The sequence below is a fragment of the Ictalurus furcatus genome, chromosome 17 (genome assembly GCF_023375685.1).
Source record: "Ictalurus furcatus strain D&B chromosome 17, Billie_1.0, whole genome shotgun sequence".
NCBI classification, from domain to species: Eukaryota; Metazoa; Chordata; class Actinopteri; order Siluriformes; family Ictaluridae; genus Ictalurus; species Ictalurus furcatus.
Window position 1 is genome coordinate 3,327,405 of NC_071271.1, and position 17,670 is coordinate 3,345,074.

General features: G+C 44.3%; 1 protein-coding gene across 1 annotated transcript in view; it reads left to right on the top strand.

The window, feature by feature from the left end:
- Positions 1 to 17,670, top strand: part of fat3a (FAT atypical cadherin 3a) — a 119,782-nt gene that overhangs the window by 34,862 nt on the left and 67,250 nt on the right. The window contains exon 2 of the mRNA XM_053646524.1: positions 11,270 to 14,606. Within this exon, the coding sequence (XP_053502499.1) occupies positions 11,294 to 14,606 (3,313 nt within the window). The 5' untranslated portion in view covers positions 11,270 to 11,293. The remainder of the gene's footprint in view (positions 1 to 11,269; positions 14,607 to 17,670) is intronic.

Below are 17,670 nucleotides of genomic sequence, written 5' to 3' on the forward strand. Positions count from 1 at the left end.
CATTCTCTTCTTTGTCCTCTTCCTTTCTTCTTCTCTTTCTTTTTGGATTTTTCTTCCTTCCTTGCTTTCTTGTTCCGTCTTTCTTTCTCTGTCCAACATCTTCTCGTTTTCGTCTGTCTTTCTGCCTCCATCTATTTGTCTTTTAAATCTCATTTCCTTCTTTCCCTTGCTGTCTTTCTCTTCCTGTCTTTTCTACTTCTTCTATTTCTTCTCCGTCTCATTTTCTCTTTTTCATTTTTCTCTCTCTCTTCCTTTCTCTATTGTTCTCTTCTCTCTCTCTCTCTCTCTCGTATCTTTCTCCATCTGTCTTTTTCTTTTGCTTCCTTTCTGATAGCTTTCTCTTTTTTGTCTTCTCCATCTCCTTTTTATCTCTCTTCATTTTTCACCCTTTCTCCCTCATTCCTTCATTCTCTTCTTCAACCTCCTTTTCTCTTTCCTTTCTGTCTCTATCTTTCTTTCCCCTTTTCTTTCTTTCCCTTTCCTCCTCTGTCCTTTTTTCCTCGTCTTGATCTCTTCCGTTCTTTTTCGATATCTCTTATTGTCTTCTGCCTCCTTCTTCCTTTCCTGTTCAGTCTTCCTTTGCCTTTTTCACCTCTCATTTCTTTCTCTGTCCGACTTTCCGCCCCCTTTTCAACTCTTCCCTTCTTTCTCCGTCTCTCTGTCTTGCTCCGTCTTTCTGTAACTCTCTCTCAGCCTGTTTTATCTCTTTATCTTCTCTCTTTCCTTCTGTCTGTCTCTCTGTCTGTTTTTCTGCGTAAGTACGGCCAGACGTGTGAGTAAAGATTGGAACAGCAGCTGGACATTCACTCACACACTCACACACTCACATACACACACACACACTAATTGAAGTTGCAGACGTGTCTGTGTATAATGAGGTGGATGATTGAGAGATTTAACTGGAGCTCCAGGTTATTTGGGTGAGAGGGTGTGTGTGTGTGTGTGTGTGTGTGTGTGTGTTATTCTTTACTGTAACTGATACTCTGACCACAGCAGCGCTCTCTTCATCATTCTTGATGAACTTACCAGATTCACTCCACTCTGTGTGTGTGTGCATGTATGATTACACATATGGAACCTATCCAGCTTGCGTGTGTGTGTGTGCGTGTGTGTATGTGTATGTGTGTGTGTGTGGGCGCATAGTGTTACTCGGTGTCAAAAGGCTACACAAATGCCTGCAATTCCATTTTTATGTTGTCAAATTACGACTGTGTTCTACAAACTGTTCACTCCTCCCCGTATTTACAGGAACAGTGGCCGGTTCAGCTTGTGTACAGGTCGCTATCAACTCGCTAACTAACTTTTGCGAATGTTAGCGATACTTACCGCTGAGTAACGTGCCACTACGTAGCTAGCTAACTAACCTTTGGGAATGTTAGCGATACTTACCTCTGACTAACGAGCCACTACACGGCTAGCTAACTAACCTTTGCGAATGTTAGCGATATTTAGCGCTGAGTAATGCCCCACTATGCAGCTAGCTAGCTAACACAGCTACTAGGCTGCGTTTTGTGTTTACAAAAACTGAAAACCATTTATAAAAGCGTGGCATCGAGCCTCGTCATCCTTCACTTCAAACAAAAGCATGTTGTATAATTTGGTTCTAAAATGAATCCATTTTGCGATTTGCCCACACGGTAACGTTTAATAACAATCACAACTTCTGAGCAGAAGCAGAAGCCTTCCATTCACAGCTAATTACATTATCCCTAGTGATGTAAACCGTGTGTGTGTGTGTGTGTGTTTGTGTGAGTGTGTGTGTGTGTGAGTGTGAGTGTGTAGTTTTGCACTAGTGAACATTGCACCAGTGAGGAAAAAGTCTAATAATCTGTGATGGATAGTAGAGGTGTAACACAGTGCCACTATGTTTGTCTGTATCTGTATCTTGGACCCGAGTCCGATCTCCAGGTCTTTTCTGTATTTACTTGGACTTGGGCGTCGGTCTCATTAGATATGGTCCAGGATGTTCGGATAATCACTGACGCAATGCGCTCATGAGGCCAACTAGTTGAAGTAATGGCTGGGCCTAGGAAATGACTTGATGCTTTCCTGTTTTGATCCTGACTCAGTCTCGCTTTCATTTGGATTCAATGTTGACTCGGTCTCAACCCCCTTAAGATTAGCTCTCGACTCGATCTCAGCTAGTCCCGGTCTTGGACTTGAAAAGGTGATCGGGCATTCTCTGTCACTTGCCCCAGGCTTTGGACCTCACTGCCTGTTACCTTTCATTTGGACTCGACCTTGACTCGATATCGCTTTCACTTTGACTCGACCCTGACTCGGTCTCGCTTTCATTTGGACTCGACCCTGACTCGATATCGCTTTCACTTTGACTCGAACCTGACTCGGTCTCGTTTTCATTTGGACTCGAACCTGACTCGATATCGCTTTCACTTTGACTCGACCCTGACTCGATATCGCTTTCATTTGGACTCGACCCTGACTCGATATCGCTTTCATTTTGACTCGACTCTGACTCGATATCGCTTTCACTTTGACTCGACCCTGACTCGATATCGCTTTCACTTTGCCTTGACCCTGACTCGATATCGCTTTCACTTTGACTCAACCCTGACTCGGTCTCGCTTTCACTTTGACTCGACCCTGACTCGGTCTTGCTTTCACTTTGACTCGACCCTGACTCGATATCGCTTTCACTTTGACTCGACCCTGACTCGATATCGCTTTCACTTTGACTCGACCCTGACTCGGTCTTGCTTTCACTTTGACTCGACCCTGACTCGGTCTTGCTTTCACTTTGACTCGACCCTGACTCGATATCGCTTTCACTTTGACTCGACCCTGACTCGATATCGCTTTCACTTTGACTCGACCCTGACTCGGTCTTGCTTTCACTTTGACTCGACCCTGACTCGATATCGCTTTCACTTTGACTCGACCCTGACTCGATATCGCTTTCACTTTGACTCGACCCTGACTCGGTCTCGCTTTCATTTGGACTCGACCCTGACTCGATATCGCTTTCACTTTGACTCGAACCTGACTCGGTCTCGTTTTCATTTGGACTCGAACCTGACTCAATATCGCTTTCATTTGGACTCGACCCTGACTCGATATCGCTTTCACTTTGACTCGACCCTGACTCGATATCGCTTTCATTTGGACTCGACCCTGACTCGATATCGCTTTCATTTTGACTCGACTCTGACTCGATATCGCTTTCACTTTGACTCGACCCTGACTCGATATCGCTTTCACTTTGACTCGACCCTGACTCGGTCTCGCTTTCACTTTGACTCGACCCTGACTCGGTCTCGCTTTCACTTTGACTCGACCTTGACTCGATATCGCTTTCACTTTGACTCGACCCTGACTCGATATCGCTTTCATTTGTACTCGACCCTGACTCGGTCTCGCTTTCACTTTGACTCGACCCTGACTCGGTCTCGTTTTCATTTGGACTCGACCCTGACTCGGTCTCGCTTTCACTTTGACTCGATATCGCTTTCATTTGGACTCGACCCTGACTCGATATCGCTTTCATTTTGACTCGACTCTGACTCGATATCGCTTTCACTTTGACTCGACCCTGACTCGATATCGCTTTCACTTTGCCTTGACCCTGACTTGATATCACTTTCACTTTGACTCGACCCTGACTCGGTCTCGCTTTCACTTTGACTCGACCCTGACTCGGTCTCGCTTTCACTTTGACTCGATATCGCTTTCATTTTGACTCGACTCTGACTCGATATCGCTTTCACTTTGACTCGACCCTGACTCGATATCGCTTTCACTTTGACTCGACCCTGACTCGATATCGCTTTCATTTGTACTCGACCCTGACTCGGTCTCGCTTTCACTTTGACTCGACCCTGACTCGGTCTCGTTTTCATTTGGACTCGAACCTGACTCGATATTGCTTTCACTTTGACTCGACCCTGACTCAATATCGCTTTCATTTTGACTCGACTCTGACTCGATATCGCTTTCACTTTGCCTTGACCCTGACTCGATATCGCTTTCACTTTGACTCGACCCTGACTCGATATCGCTTTCACTTTGACTCGACCCTGACTCGGTCTCACTTTCACTTTGACTCGACCCTGACTCGGTCTCGCTTTCACTTTGACTCGACCCTGACTCGATATCGCTTTCATTTGGACTCGACCCTGACTCGGTCTCGCTTTCACTTTGACTCGATATCGCTTTCATTTGGACTCGACTCTGACTCGATATCGCTTTCACTTTGACTCGACCCTGACTCGATATCGCTTTCACTTTGACTCGACCCTGACTCGGTCTCGCTTTCACTTTGACTCGACCCTGACTCGATATCGCTTTCACTGTGACTGGACCCTGACTCGATATCGCTTTCATTTGGACTCGACCCTGACTCGATATTGCTTTCATTTGGACTCGACCCTGACTCGGTCTCAGCTAGTCCTGGTCTTAAGTTCTCTTGGACTTGAAAAGGTGATCAGACCTTCTCTGTCACTTGCCCCAGGCTTTGGGCCACACTGCCTCTTAGTATCAGGCCCTCTCCTACTTTAGACACTTTTAAATCCAGGCTTAAGACATACCTCTCGTCTCTGGCTTTCGAGTTGGGCTGATTCGACTGTCCTTTTTATCTTTCCTTGCCTTTCCTTCTCTCCTTTTAATCTACCACCACACCAACTCTTTGCACAGTTCACATAAAAACGTAACGTAAATCAGTGGGATGTTAATTAATTGGAAATTGAAAGACAATTTTGTAATGATATTGTAAACTGTCATAAAATATGAAGCGATTATCATTACAAGCCTGTTGTAATTAACCCATACACACACAAGACCTTTATTGAACAAGCGAGAACGCAGCTTGGTAATAGTGTGTGTGTGTGTGTGTGTGTGTGTGTGTGTGTGTGTGTGTGTGTGTGTGCTGGAACAGAAGTAACAAAGGAAGGATCAAATAGCTAAGCGAGGAGAAAGGGGAGGCGGAACTCGATCTGCTGGGAGCTGAGATTTCCCATTACGCACTGGTGTGTGTGTGTGTGTGTGTGTGTGTGTGTCTCAGCACTACTTGGGTCCATGATATCTGAGATAAAGGGAGTTCAGTATATTGCTGCCTATTAGCTCCACTCTGTCACTCTCTCTTTCTTTTTCTGTCGCTCTCGCTGTCCTTCCTTTTTTCCCTCTCAGCTCTAAATTGGCTGACTTCAGATATTTCTAAACACTGCGCTTATTCACACACACACACACACACACACACATACACACACAGAGAGAGAAAGGTGGGTAAAAAAGGAGATGGAGATGGAAAGAAGTTGAGAGGAAAAGAGAGCAAGTGACAAAAAGATAAAGAGAGGGAAAGATGGGTGGAGAGAGGAAGAAAAAATGGAAAAAAGGATGGAGAAGAAAGAGGGTGAGAGAGAGAGAGAGAGAGAGAGAGCAAGAAGTAGAATAGGTGAAATATGGATGGAGGGAGGAAGAAAAAATGGAACGATAAATTAAGAAAGAAGGAGAGAGAGAGAAAGGAGGAGAATATATGATAGATGGATGGAGAGCGAAAGAAAATGGAAGAAGAAATCGGGGAGAAAGAGGGATAGAGAGACAGATTATGAGAAAGTTATACTGACAGAATGTGAGATAAAGTGTGTGTGTGTGTGTGAAGGAATTTCTCCTTTTGTGCTCCGAACCATAAGACTCTCTCTCGCCTGATTGGTCGCCAGGACCGCACACAGCTTCTCACTGGCTCCCTGTCAGATTTGAGCCCACAAGCCCCGCCCACTTTCCGTTACAAGCTCATTAATATGCAGACGTGCCGTGCTGCGAGAGCCGGAGCTCATTTGCATAATCTGCATAAATGAAGTGCTGCCAAGTTTGCTGACTGTACACACAGCGGATTGTATGGCGTGTTTACTTATTTCCATTTCATTTGCATGTACAGATTTTTTTCTATATGTTTCATTAGACATCAAGGTTTCAAATAGAAAATATAATAATATTAATAATAATAATGTTTGATCTTTTTATACAGTGGAGCTTGTGCATGTTTAATTTTCAGTAATTAATTCTCGCGCTCTCTCTCGCTGTCTATCTCTCTATTTGTCTTACTCCCAACAGTACTCTGAAAAATAGAATTAGGCTGTGTGTGTGTGTGTGTGTGTGTGTGTGTGTGTGTGTAAGAGAGAGAAAAGGCAGCTTGTAAAGCAATGCAGGGTGACAGTTGTGCATTAAAGCTGCCTGGGTGACTCCATTCTTGTGTGTGTGTGTGTGTGTGGAGTGAGAGAGCTGAATGAGTCAGGTTCAGATTTCTATTCTTGGCTAAAGTGAACTAAAGCATATCCAGCACACACACACACACACACACACACACACACACACACACACACACTTGGCTGATGACTGTTTCTGCTATGTTTATGGCTAAATATAGAAATCATTACCAAATACCCAGCTTTTAATTGTGACAAAAGTACACATATGACTTCAAACTCATGAATATGCCTAAGTTATTGTGTATGTTTTTATATCAACAACTTATGCATATGCATGTACACTGATCAGCCATAACATTAAAACCACCGCCAAAACAGCGCTGACCCATCAAGGCATGGACTCCACAAGACCTCTGAACATGTGCTGTGGTATCTGGCACTGAGATGTTAGCAGAAGATCCTTTAAGTCATGTAAGTTGTGAGGTGGATCGGACTTGCATCGGACTTGTTTGTCCAGAATGTCCCACAGACACTTGATTGGATTGAGATCTGGGGAATTCGGAGGCCGAGTCAACACCTTGAACTCTTTGTCATGTTCCTCAAACCGTTCCTGAACAATTATTGTAGTGTGGACGGTGCAGTATTCTGCTGAAAGAGACCACTGCCGTTAGTGAATACCGTTACCATGAAGGGGTTTACTTGGTCTTCAGTAACGTTTAGGTAGGTGATACGTGTCAAAGTAACATCCACGTGAATGCCAGGACCCAAGGTTTCCCAGCAGAACATTGCTCAGAGCATCACACTGCCTTCTTCCCATAGTGCATCCTGGTGCCATCTCTTCCCCAAGTAAGCAACACACACAAACACACACACACACACACACACACACACACACACACACCCGACCTCCACAGGATGTAAAAGAAAACGTGATTCATCAGACCAGGCTACCTTCTTCCATTGCTCCACGGTCCAGTTCTGATGCTCACGTGCCCATTGTAAGAGCTTTTGGAAGTGTACAAGGGTCAGCATGGGCGCTCTGACCGGTCTACAGATACGCAGCTCCATACGCAGCTAGCTGTGATGCTCTGTTTGTTCTGAGTCTAACAAAGTCAGCATGAACTTTTTCAACAGTTTGTGCTACAGTAGCTCTACTGTGAGATCGGACGCTCTAGCCTTCGCTCTGCACACGTATCAATGAGTCCTGGGCGTCCACGACCCTGTCACCGGTTCACTGCTTGTCCTTCCTTGGACCACTTTTGGTATGTACTAATCACTGTAAACAAGTTACACCCCACAAGACCCGCTGTTTTGGAGATGCTCTGACCCAGTGGTCCAGCCATCACAATCTGGCCCTTATCAAAGTCACTCAGATCCTTACACTTGCCCATTTTTCCTGCTTCCAACACCTCAACTTTGAGACCTGACTGTTCACTTGCTGCCTAATACTGTATACCCCCCGCCCCCCCCCCCCCCCGCCCCCCCCCACACACACACACACACTGACAGGTGGCACTGTAACGAGATCATCAACGTTAATCACTTCCTGTCAGTGGTTTTAATGTTATGGCTGATCTACACAAAAAAATGGCTGAAAATGAGATTATTGTAGACGTATTTACTCATTTCAGACTCGAAGGTATTTATTCTGTTGGCAATTTCAAGCACTTATTTCTAAAAAAAAAGAAGAAAAAAATACAATCTACTGATCGAAACAACAATTTCAGACTGCTTTATGTTGTATCGAGGACACACACACACACATGCGCACAAGTTTACTTGGCAATGTATCCCCAGTTTTTGCCACAGTAAAGACTTCACCGATGATGGACTTAATCAGGTCACACACACACGCGTGCACACACACCCACACGCGCGCGCACACACACACACACACACACACCCCTCTCTGGACTGTGTTTGATCTGAAGCTCAGCAGAGAGTCAGAAGTATGACTGTGCTTAAATATCTACACACACACACACACACACACAAATCATTCAGTTTCCTTCTGTCTCTTCATTGAGGGCTTTGAACCCTGTCCTTTCTCGATTTTCCTCTAGGGTCTTTTCACAAGTTTGGCGCATGCACACACGCACACACACACACACACACACACACACACATATACACACACACACATGCTCATTAGTGGTTTCAGTGTGTGTGTTCTTGGCTCTGGATGACAGTTTATGTGTAACACTGCTACTGGGAATAGCGATCCTTCTGCAATTAATGATAAGCGCGCACACACACACACACACACACACACACTTTGATGAAATGCAGTATTTATTAATTTTTTTTCACGCTAACATATGGAGGTTTGAAAAACAGAACACGGTATTTTAGTTCCTATATTACACACAAGTTCAAATTCTACACAAATTCAGTATGATGCGGTGAATCATGGAATCGAAGCGATTAGTTCAAACAATTCCTCTGAAAAAGACTTCATGCCGCGTGACGTTTCTTCAGTTCCCCTTCTTCACTCACAGCTTTAGTTCTTAACTGCAATTTACTGTTTAACGCACAACAAAGAGCGAGCTGCGGTTTCATCTTGTCGTGTACGTACAGTATGACCTCGTATTAAACGTGTTAAGAGATTTTACGAAAAATAAATAAAAAGCTTGAAAGGAAGTCGCAGAGATTGTTGGTGTCTCTGGTGAATGTACGGTTAGCTTGCTTTGCTAATATGCCTGCAAAGCTAGTACAAAGCCTGGCATGTCAATCTAACAGCCAGATTTTCACGTTGGTTAACTAGCTAGCTTTCGAAGAGATTTTTATAGTCAGAAAATAAACACCAGACAGGCCACGCCCACACGGGAGAAGCTAAATACAACCCATCACGTGTTAGCATGAACGTAAATACATGTAAGTAACTCCCAGTGTTAGCATAGTTGTGAATAGCAAGAGAAAGATAGCGGGCGCTAATTAACAAACTCTTTTTCTTTCACTCTGTAGCTTTGGTAAAGTCACAAAAAAAGAAAAAAGAGTGAGAGTAAGAGAAAGAAAAGGAGAGAAAATGAGCACAAGGCAGAATGAGAGAAAAATAACTTGCTGATCTTCAAGTTTTTCGCAATTATAGACCACAATTTGTGAGTTTGTGTTTTTACGACATAGTGTGTGTGTGTGTGTGTGTGTGCGGGCGCTGCTGAATCATACACAGATTGACCACTGTGGTGCCATGGTATGCTGTTCCAGTGTGTGTGTGTGTGTGTGTGTGTGTGTGTGTGTGTGTGTGTGTGTGTGAGTGTGTGTGCGTGTGTGTGTGTGTGTGAGAGAGTACTGCTGAATCATACACAGATTGACCATTGTGGTGCCATGGTATGCGGTTCGTATGTGTGTGTGTGTGTGTGTGTGTGTGTGTGTGTGTGTGCGTTGCGCTACATTGCTGTGGGTTGAACCGAGGCTTGCCAGTCCCTCGGGATGTTCAGGAAAACAATCAGATTCTAAAACAAGAGCACACACACACGCACACACACACACTGCTGAACCTGCAGGTTCTTTCAGAAACCCGAGGATACGTGGGCTTGTGTGTGTGTGTGTGTGTGTGTGTGTGTGTGTGTGTGTGTCAAATGTATTTTTGATTTCTTGTTCTGTGTAATTATTTTGTGACTGAGTTGCGCTACTCCCTCGCTGGTTTTTCTCTCATATGTAATTGTGTGTGTGTGTGTGTGTGTGGGTGTGTGTGTGTGTGTGTGTGTGTTAGTCCGTTTTGAGGCCTGGATTCTGATGTCATTCCCTAAAATGGGGTTGAACACAAATATAAAACGATAGTGTTTCCATATTCTGGAGTTTGAAAAAGGTCTTAAGTTCGGAAGCTTTAACCGCTAAATAGGTTGTAAGGAAAAAAAAAGGAAGGAAAAAAAGCATAAATTCGTCAATTTGTGTTTTTCGACGTGGGAATGTGATGTGAAAAGATGTGAGATCATTGTTGGGGGAAAAAAAATGGCCACTAAATACAGCCTAGCCGAGGACTTTGGGTAGCTGGTTTCGCTAGTTTTTTATACTGATACTGGAAGAGCGGCGAGACAGAACTTTCCGGAATATCAACATTTACCTCAGACGTGCTGGTAAATTAAAGAAAAGGATAAAACGACACAAGAATTACACTTTAGCATCACACGCTATCCAGTATTGAGATATTACCATGACAGGTATGTTGATAATAAATACCAGTAAAACTCAACAAGGCTGGGTTGTTCATGTTGAATCTTCTCGATGTTCCTAATGTTCCTAACACAGGACTAGACCGATTTTCTAGAAGAACTTTACGCCTGTTACAACAACCAAAAATACCTCAAGTAAAATTTGGAGTTAGTTATGTTTACTACGGTTTAATCCCTATTATTGCTACAGACTAAAATGATGCGGAGTAGCAATGAAATTCAGGAAGCTAAATCTTTGCGGAACTTATTAACTACTCGCTCTCAGATCCTAATGCGACTTTAAATGAGTGCTTTATTAAAGGCAGGCAGGAGAACCCAGGAGAACCCCTAGACAGTACAAGTATTAACTGTGAAACATAAATATACGATGTGCTACACGTGCATAAAGATTTGTTTGTTTGCTTGTTTGTTTTTTTCTGGTTTGTGAATTAGCCATTCCTCAATTCACGAAAAAACATGGGGGGGGGGTCAAAACTTTTGACTTGTAGCGTGTATAGCAAATAACAAACTGGCCTAGCTAACAGAGCATGGCATAAGAACCTCAAGTAACATTGTTAAAATCATAACATATAGTTCTCAACATTGTTAAATTATCTAAGCCACGTGCATTTAGATAAAATGTTGGAGCTAACAGAATAAACACGGGACTTTTGTGAGAAATTAAATAAGGCTATCGTGTTATTATGTCCAAATTATTTTACGTACCTGTGGCAAGTATGAAAGATGTGCAACATCTGTTACTACTAAACCGTTCTTCATCAATATGCTAAAGTTTACCCCTCTAGCAAGAGGAGACTTTTTTTGGGTTAAACAGTTAGCATAAAAACTGGCGAATGAAGAAACACTACCTCATAGCCTAGAGGTGGAATTTGTGTATATGTTTTTAGATGACTAACCGCTCTTCCTTTCTTTCTTTCTCTCTCTCTCGCTCTACAGGATGGACTTGGTGATGGCACGGCAATGATCATGGCCCTTTGGGCGGGCGATCGGGCCGCTCTCCTCCGTCTGGCCCTTGTGTTGGTCCTGTCGCCACCTCCTCTGGTCCACTGCCAAGGTGACAGGCCACGGCTTCAGTTCACACAGCCGCTGTACCATGCGTCCGTGTACGAGAACTCGGCGGCGCGAACGTATGCGGTCAGCCAGGTGCGAATGGGCGTGGATCTCCAACCGCGGTCATGGGAAGTGCGCTACAGAATCACGGCCGGAGACGATGAGGGATTTTTCAAGGCGGAAGAATACACGCTTGGGGACTTCTGCTTCCTCCGCATACGCACCAAAGGAGGAAATGCTGCCATTCTGAACCGAGAGATTCAGGACAACTACCAGCTGACGGTCAAAGCGTCCGTTAAGGGCGAAACAGTAGAGGCATGGACCAAAGTGAGTGTACAAGTGCTGGACATGAATGACCTTCGACCTCTTTTTTCCCCAACAACATATTCGGTGACGATTGCAGAAAACACTCCACTGCGCACCAGCATTGCTCAAGTCACCGCCACGGACGCCGACACAGGCTCTAATGGGGAGTTTTACTATTTCTTTAAGGAAAAGATGGAACTTTTTGCTGTGCACCCAACCAGCGGTGTTGTTTCCCTCAGTGGGAAACTGAACGTGGACACTCAAAGCCGCTACGATTTGGAAATCCAGGCTGTTGACCGTGGGATGAAACTTTACGGCAACAATGGCGTCAGCAGCACCGCTAAACTCTTTGTCCATGTTGAACGGATCAATGAGCACGCACCCAACCTCAATGTTGTGACGCTAGCACCTGTTTGGGCCGATGCTACGCCAGTAGTCGCTGTGGTGACGGTTGAGGATGCCGATACAGGACTGAACGGAGAGATTGAGGCGGTAAACATTGTGGAAGGAGACCCATTTAATCTGTTTGACATCGAGAGAATAGAAATGGACATGAAAGGAGAGGAGGGAGGATCTAAGAAGGGATCTAGTGAGTTTGTCCTTAAAGCTCCTGAGCATCTAGAGTGGAAAAGTTACCCTTTTGGACTGAATCTGAGTTTGCAGGCAAGAGATCATGGGACACCACAAAAATCATCAGAAGTTCAAGTAGTATGCCTTAAGTTGTCCAGGCCAAGCCCAGTAGAAGTCCGGTTCGAGAAGGAGGTATATGAGGTCAATCTGAGCGAAATAGCCCCTCCCAGAACCATCGTGTTGGCCGTAAAACTTCGTCCAGAGCCAGCCGACGTTGAATACATCCTCACACCTTCTGCAGATTCAGCGTTTTTTAGTGTCAATAGTATGACTGGAGTGATTAGCACGTCACGGTGGCTCACAAAGCTCACACAACGAGATTTTGAACTTGAGGTCATGGAGGTCGACAGTGAACTCAGGGCTAAAGTTCGGGTGTTGCTGGAAGATGCCAACGACAATGCTCCAGTATTTACACAGCAGTCCTATGAAGTGTTTGTCAATGAAAGCATCCCTGTCGGGACGACAATTGTTGTGGTCACGGCTTTGGATGCAGATCATGGGGAGAACAGTTATATCACATACAGTATGGCAAGTTTGATTCCGCTGCCATTCACTATTCACCAGTTTAACGGCGCCATCACAACCAGGCAGGAATTGGACTTTGAGTCGTTCTCCGAGAGCTTCAGCTTTGTAGTGCGGGCTTCAGACTGGGGTGCCCCCTACAGGAGAGAGAGTGAAGTAAACATCACGGTGCACCTTGAGAACGTGAACGATAACAAGCCACTGTTTGAGAAAGTCGCCTGCGTCGGTGTGGTTTCCCGTGACTTGCCGGTCGGGGAGGTCATCACTACCATGTCCGCCATAGACGTTGACGAGCTGGAACTTGTGAAGTATAAAATTATCTCAGGAAATGAGCATGGCTTCTTTGATCTGAATCCTGATTCTGGGGTCATGACTCTTCGCCGGTCTCTTATTACTGCAAACCCCAAAAGCACTTTTAGCCTCAAAATCACTGCCACAGATGGGGAGACTTTCTCCGACCCCATGTTTGTGAACATATCCATAGCACAGGGAAAATCCCTGCCTAAAAGTTTCAGCTGTATAGAGACGCATGTAGCTCAGAGACTCGCAGAGAAGCTGCTCAAAAAGGCCAAAGCCAACAGCAAGCCCAAAATAGAGGAAGGTTTCATTGACTTGTTCTCAGTGAACCGACAAGCGCCTCAGTTTGACAAATCCTTTCCTACAGATATCACAGTCCGCGAGGATATGGAAATTGGCTCGAGTGTGTTCCAGGTGAAAGCATCTGACAGCGACACTGGATTTAATGGCCAGATACTTTACACTATTTCCACTGGCAACACAGACAGCAGTTTTACCATCGGCACTCTCACTGGCGAGATCAGGATTTTCTTGCCGTTAGACCGTGAAAGAACAGCCCGATACGTTCTAAACCTTACTTTATATGATTTGGGCCAGCCACAGAGATCTGCTTGGCAACCCTTAACTGTCTATGTGGAGGATGCCAATGACAATGCTCCCCAGTTTCTTCAAGGCGATGGATACCGAGCACAGATTCCGGAAAACACTCCCATTGGCACGGAGGTGATCCAGGTAGAAGCGACAGATAAAGATCAGGGATCAAATGGGGAGATCCAGTATTCTTTGCTCACAAGCACTTCTCAGTTTGGCATCAACAGCTCCAGTGGGATTGTATATGTTGCTGGACAGTTGGACCACGAGTACGCACCATCTTTCTTACTGAAAGTAGAAGCACGAGACCGTGCAGAAAGAAATGCTCAGAGATTTTCCATAACCACTCTCCGTATTACACTAGACGACGTCAATGACTGTCCTCCTGCATTTATCCCAAGTGTGATCAGTGCCCGAGCTCTTGAGGATCTTCCAATCGGTACTGTTATTGCCTGGCTCGATACTCAGGATCCTGATCTTGGCCCAGGTGGAGAAGTCCGCTATACACTCGGTAGCGACTACGACGGCCGCTTCGAGGTGGACGCGACCAGTGGAGCTATTCGTTTAACCAAGGAGCTGGATTATGAGACTCAACAATTCTTTAACCTCACAATTCGAGCCAAAGACCGAGGACGTCCAGTTTCTTTGCTATCAGTCAGTTTTGTTGAGGTGGAGGTGGTAGATGTAAATGAAAACCTTTATGCACCATATTTCTCCAACTTTGCTGTGAATGCTTCAGTTAAGGAAAGTGCGCGGATTGGGACATCTGTTCTTCGAGTTTCAGCACGTGATGATGATACAGGTAGAGACGGCGAGGTTCAGTACTCCATCCGTGATGGAAGTGGCCTCGGAAGGTTCACCATCGACGATGAAACAGGTAAACGCTTGCCAAATTGATATATTCCTAATTAACATGGTGATTTACTTCATTAGTATGCTCATTAACTTCCTGTCTGGTTTAATTAGATTGTTGTGATGTGTGCTGATTTCTAAAGGTCACGGTTTCGGCTCCTGTGCTAGTTATTACAAAGCGGTGTCTTGTCTCTGCTGACATTGTAAGGCAAGTCTTCAGAGCATGACGGCTGGTCTGAATTTGTTCCTGTTTGCTCCTACATGTGACCGTTTTTCTTTATACAGTGCAAAAAAAGTGCTTTGGTCTTTTTGTTCTCTATTCCACGTAGAAAACAGGACCAAATTGTTTCCAATACCTGACAACAAGAAGGGTCTAAAAGTCTCCAGTAAGAAGTTTTTACCTTAGACATGGTTACATGTAGTTTATTAGTCTAAGGAGACATGCAGTGTGCTGCTCATTCAAAGGTGGTTTAGTTATAAGAACCTTAATATAATAAGCCAGTTGTCCTTACAGGACAGAATCTCAGGAGAAGGTCCTACCTACACTCTCAGGAAATGTTACTAAACTGTACCTGTCCGGATACAAAGGCTCATCATTGGGGTCACACCATCCAGGATTTTGTCCTTTTTGTAGCCACTTCCAGAGCGAAAGAATTTCCAAGGACCCCCTTCATGATCACAGCGCAGATTTAATTTGAGGAAAACTAAACCAACTATGCACCATATTATCACGTTACTTCTATTTTTTAGACTAGCGGCCTTAGAATTTGATGCAGATGTCATCAAATAAAGTTTTCTTTGTTGATATTTCTTTAACAAGGCATACTGTCAGAACAGAGAGGGTAAATATGTAGTAGATAGCCCCTGTGCTAGTTGATGGTTACCTTACCTTAGGTTCATAATTTGGTCTTAAAGTGCCCCTGAAATCAAAATCAGTGTTTAAAATTTTGTCTCTTAGTGTTGGACACCAATAGGATACTGAATCTGAAATTTTCTGATGATTCATGTCTAGGCAAAACTTTGTGATCGTCCAATTAAATGCTCTCTAGATACATATATGTGGTTTGTTGGTGTGTTTTGGTGGTGTGTCTTCGCATATGCTATTCTCAATCATCCCTTTGTTGAGAGTTTATTCATTTTCAAGAGGGTAGAATTGTTTTTTGCCAAATGGGAGTGTTCAGTGCTGGAATATGTCACGTCCTCAGACAGAGCGTGGACGTGAGAACTCGGGGCTTGTTTGTCGGTAAAGGTGGCGTCCATGCGTGCTCACAGCTTCTACTTGAATTGTTGACGTACTGGCTGGCGTATCTTCTGTATATCTGGAGGATTAGATGTGGCATCCAGTAGACAACAGTGCCAAAACATCCTTGTCCATCTGGTCTCCGAGTCAAACTGTAATATATAGCAAGTTCATGCACAGCGACGTTAAACAGACGAACAGGAAAACCGTTAGTGTTAGTGCGCAGTAAGTCTAGACTAGTAAAGAAGTATGCGATTTGAGACACAATGTTAGTCTGTTTAATTTCTGAGGACCTGCACAAGTGATGCGCCAAAAGAGCGCAGGACATGTCAGCGGTCCTCTTTCGTATCCGTAGTTTACAGTAAGTATAAATCAGCCTTAAGAGTAAGTACAAGATTCTTGTTAATGTCTTAGTTGCTCTTCATATTGAACTATCTCATTAATCTTTATTGATTACCATGGTATATTGTGGGACCCAGTTTCAACGCGCACACACACACACACACACACACACACACAAGCTAGCTGTTTCTTTTGGACCATGTTAAGACATCTGGCACTGGAAGACATGACTCTGATGCTATTAATATATTTCTCATTTTTATGTTTAGTAATATTGCATTTTTTGACAGGTAATTCTTTTTTTGGCCCAAAGTGACTGCGAGACTCTGAGATGACAGACAGGCTGTGAAATTTGCTCTGTGTGTGTGTGTGTGTGTGTGTCTGTGTGTGGTTGAGTTTTATGCGCTAAGCTCCTGTCTGGCATATTGACTTACTGCGCTGAGCTTTTTATTCATGTTCGGTGCCCTTGTCAGATTGTTCTCTCAGACGCAGCTGCTTAGATTTACACACACACACACACACACACACACACACACACACACACACACGCAATGCTCGGTTTATTCGTGTGAGGCTTATTTGTGGCACTACATCCGAAGGTACGGTTGATTTTCTGTGCTTTGTATGCATTCATATAAGTATGAGTGTGTATTTCTCATCAGCCTCTGAGGTGGTGTTGCTGAGAGAAGTTCAATAAAGGCTCACCGGGAGAGTGGAAGTGGGATAAAAGAGGTGTGTGTGTGTGTGTGTATGTGTGTGTGTGTGTGTGTGTGTGTGTATTTGTGTGTAAGGTGAAAGTGAGAAGGTGTAAGTGTGTGGAGGAGGAGGAGGAGGAGGAGGAAGTCATGAGGTCACAGTATCACAGGATGCTGGAAGAAAGGTGAGAGATGAAAAAAGGAAAGACTCTGTGTGTGTGTTTGTGTGTGTGTGTGTGTGTGTGCGTGTTTGTTTGTGTGTTGACTTATTTCTTAGTCCCCTAAATCATCACACGCTCACCTCAAATATGCTTTTTGTACAAAAGAATGAAATATACACATTAAATTAGAACTATATTCGCATCTGAATCACAAAATCTTACCTTCGGACTTTAGGCCACGCCTCCTCTGTGATGTCAGAATGTTGTATTTTAACGTTGGCCTGCGTTAGTCACTGAAAAAAAAGGCAGTTGAGCGCCAGTCACTATATGAATGTGGAATGATTGACAATCACGCAGGTGTTTTCAGTTCACAGATATTAACTGACCCTCGAGTGGAAGCTCCGCCCACTTCCTCTCATCGAACATTAGCCACCTTTTGGTTGGTGCTTGAAAGTCGGCGTCCTCGCTTTCCGTCAAGTGTGTTATTCCACTTGTACCGCGACGATTTGACACGTCACGCTATTTTAGCATTTCTATCTTTTCAGCATTTACGTTATAGCTACGATAAACATTCGTTTCCACACCAGACAAAACAAACAAACAAAAAAACGTGTTACTGTTCGTGTTACTGAGAAACCAGAAAGCATTTTT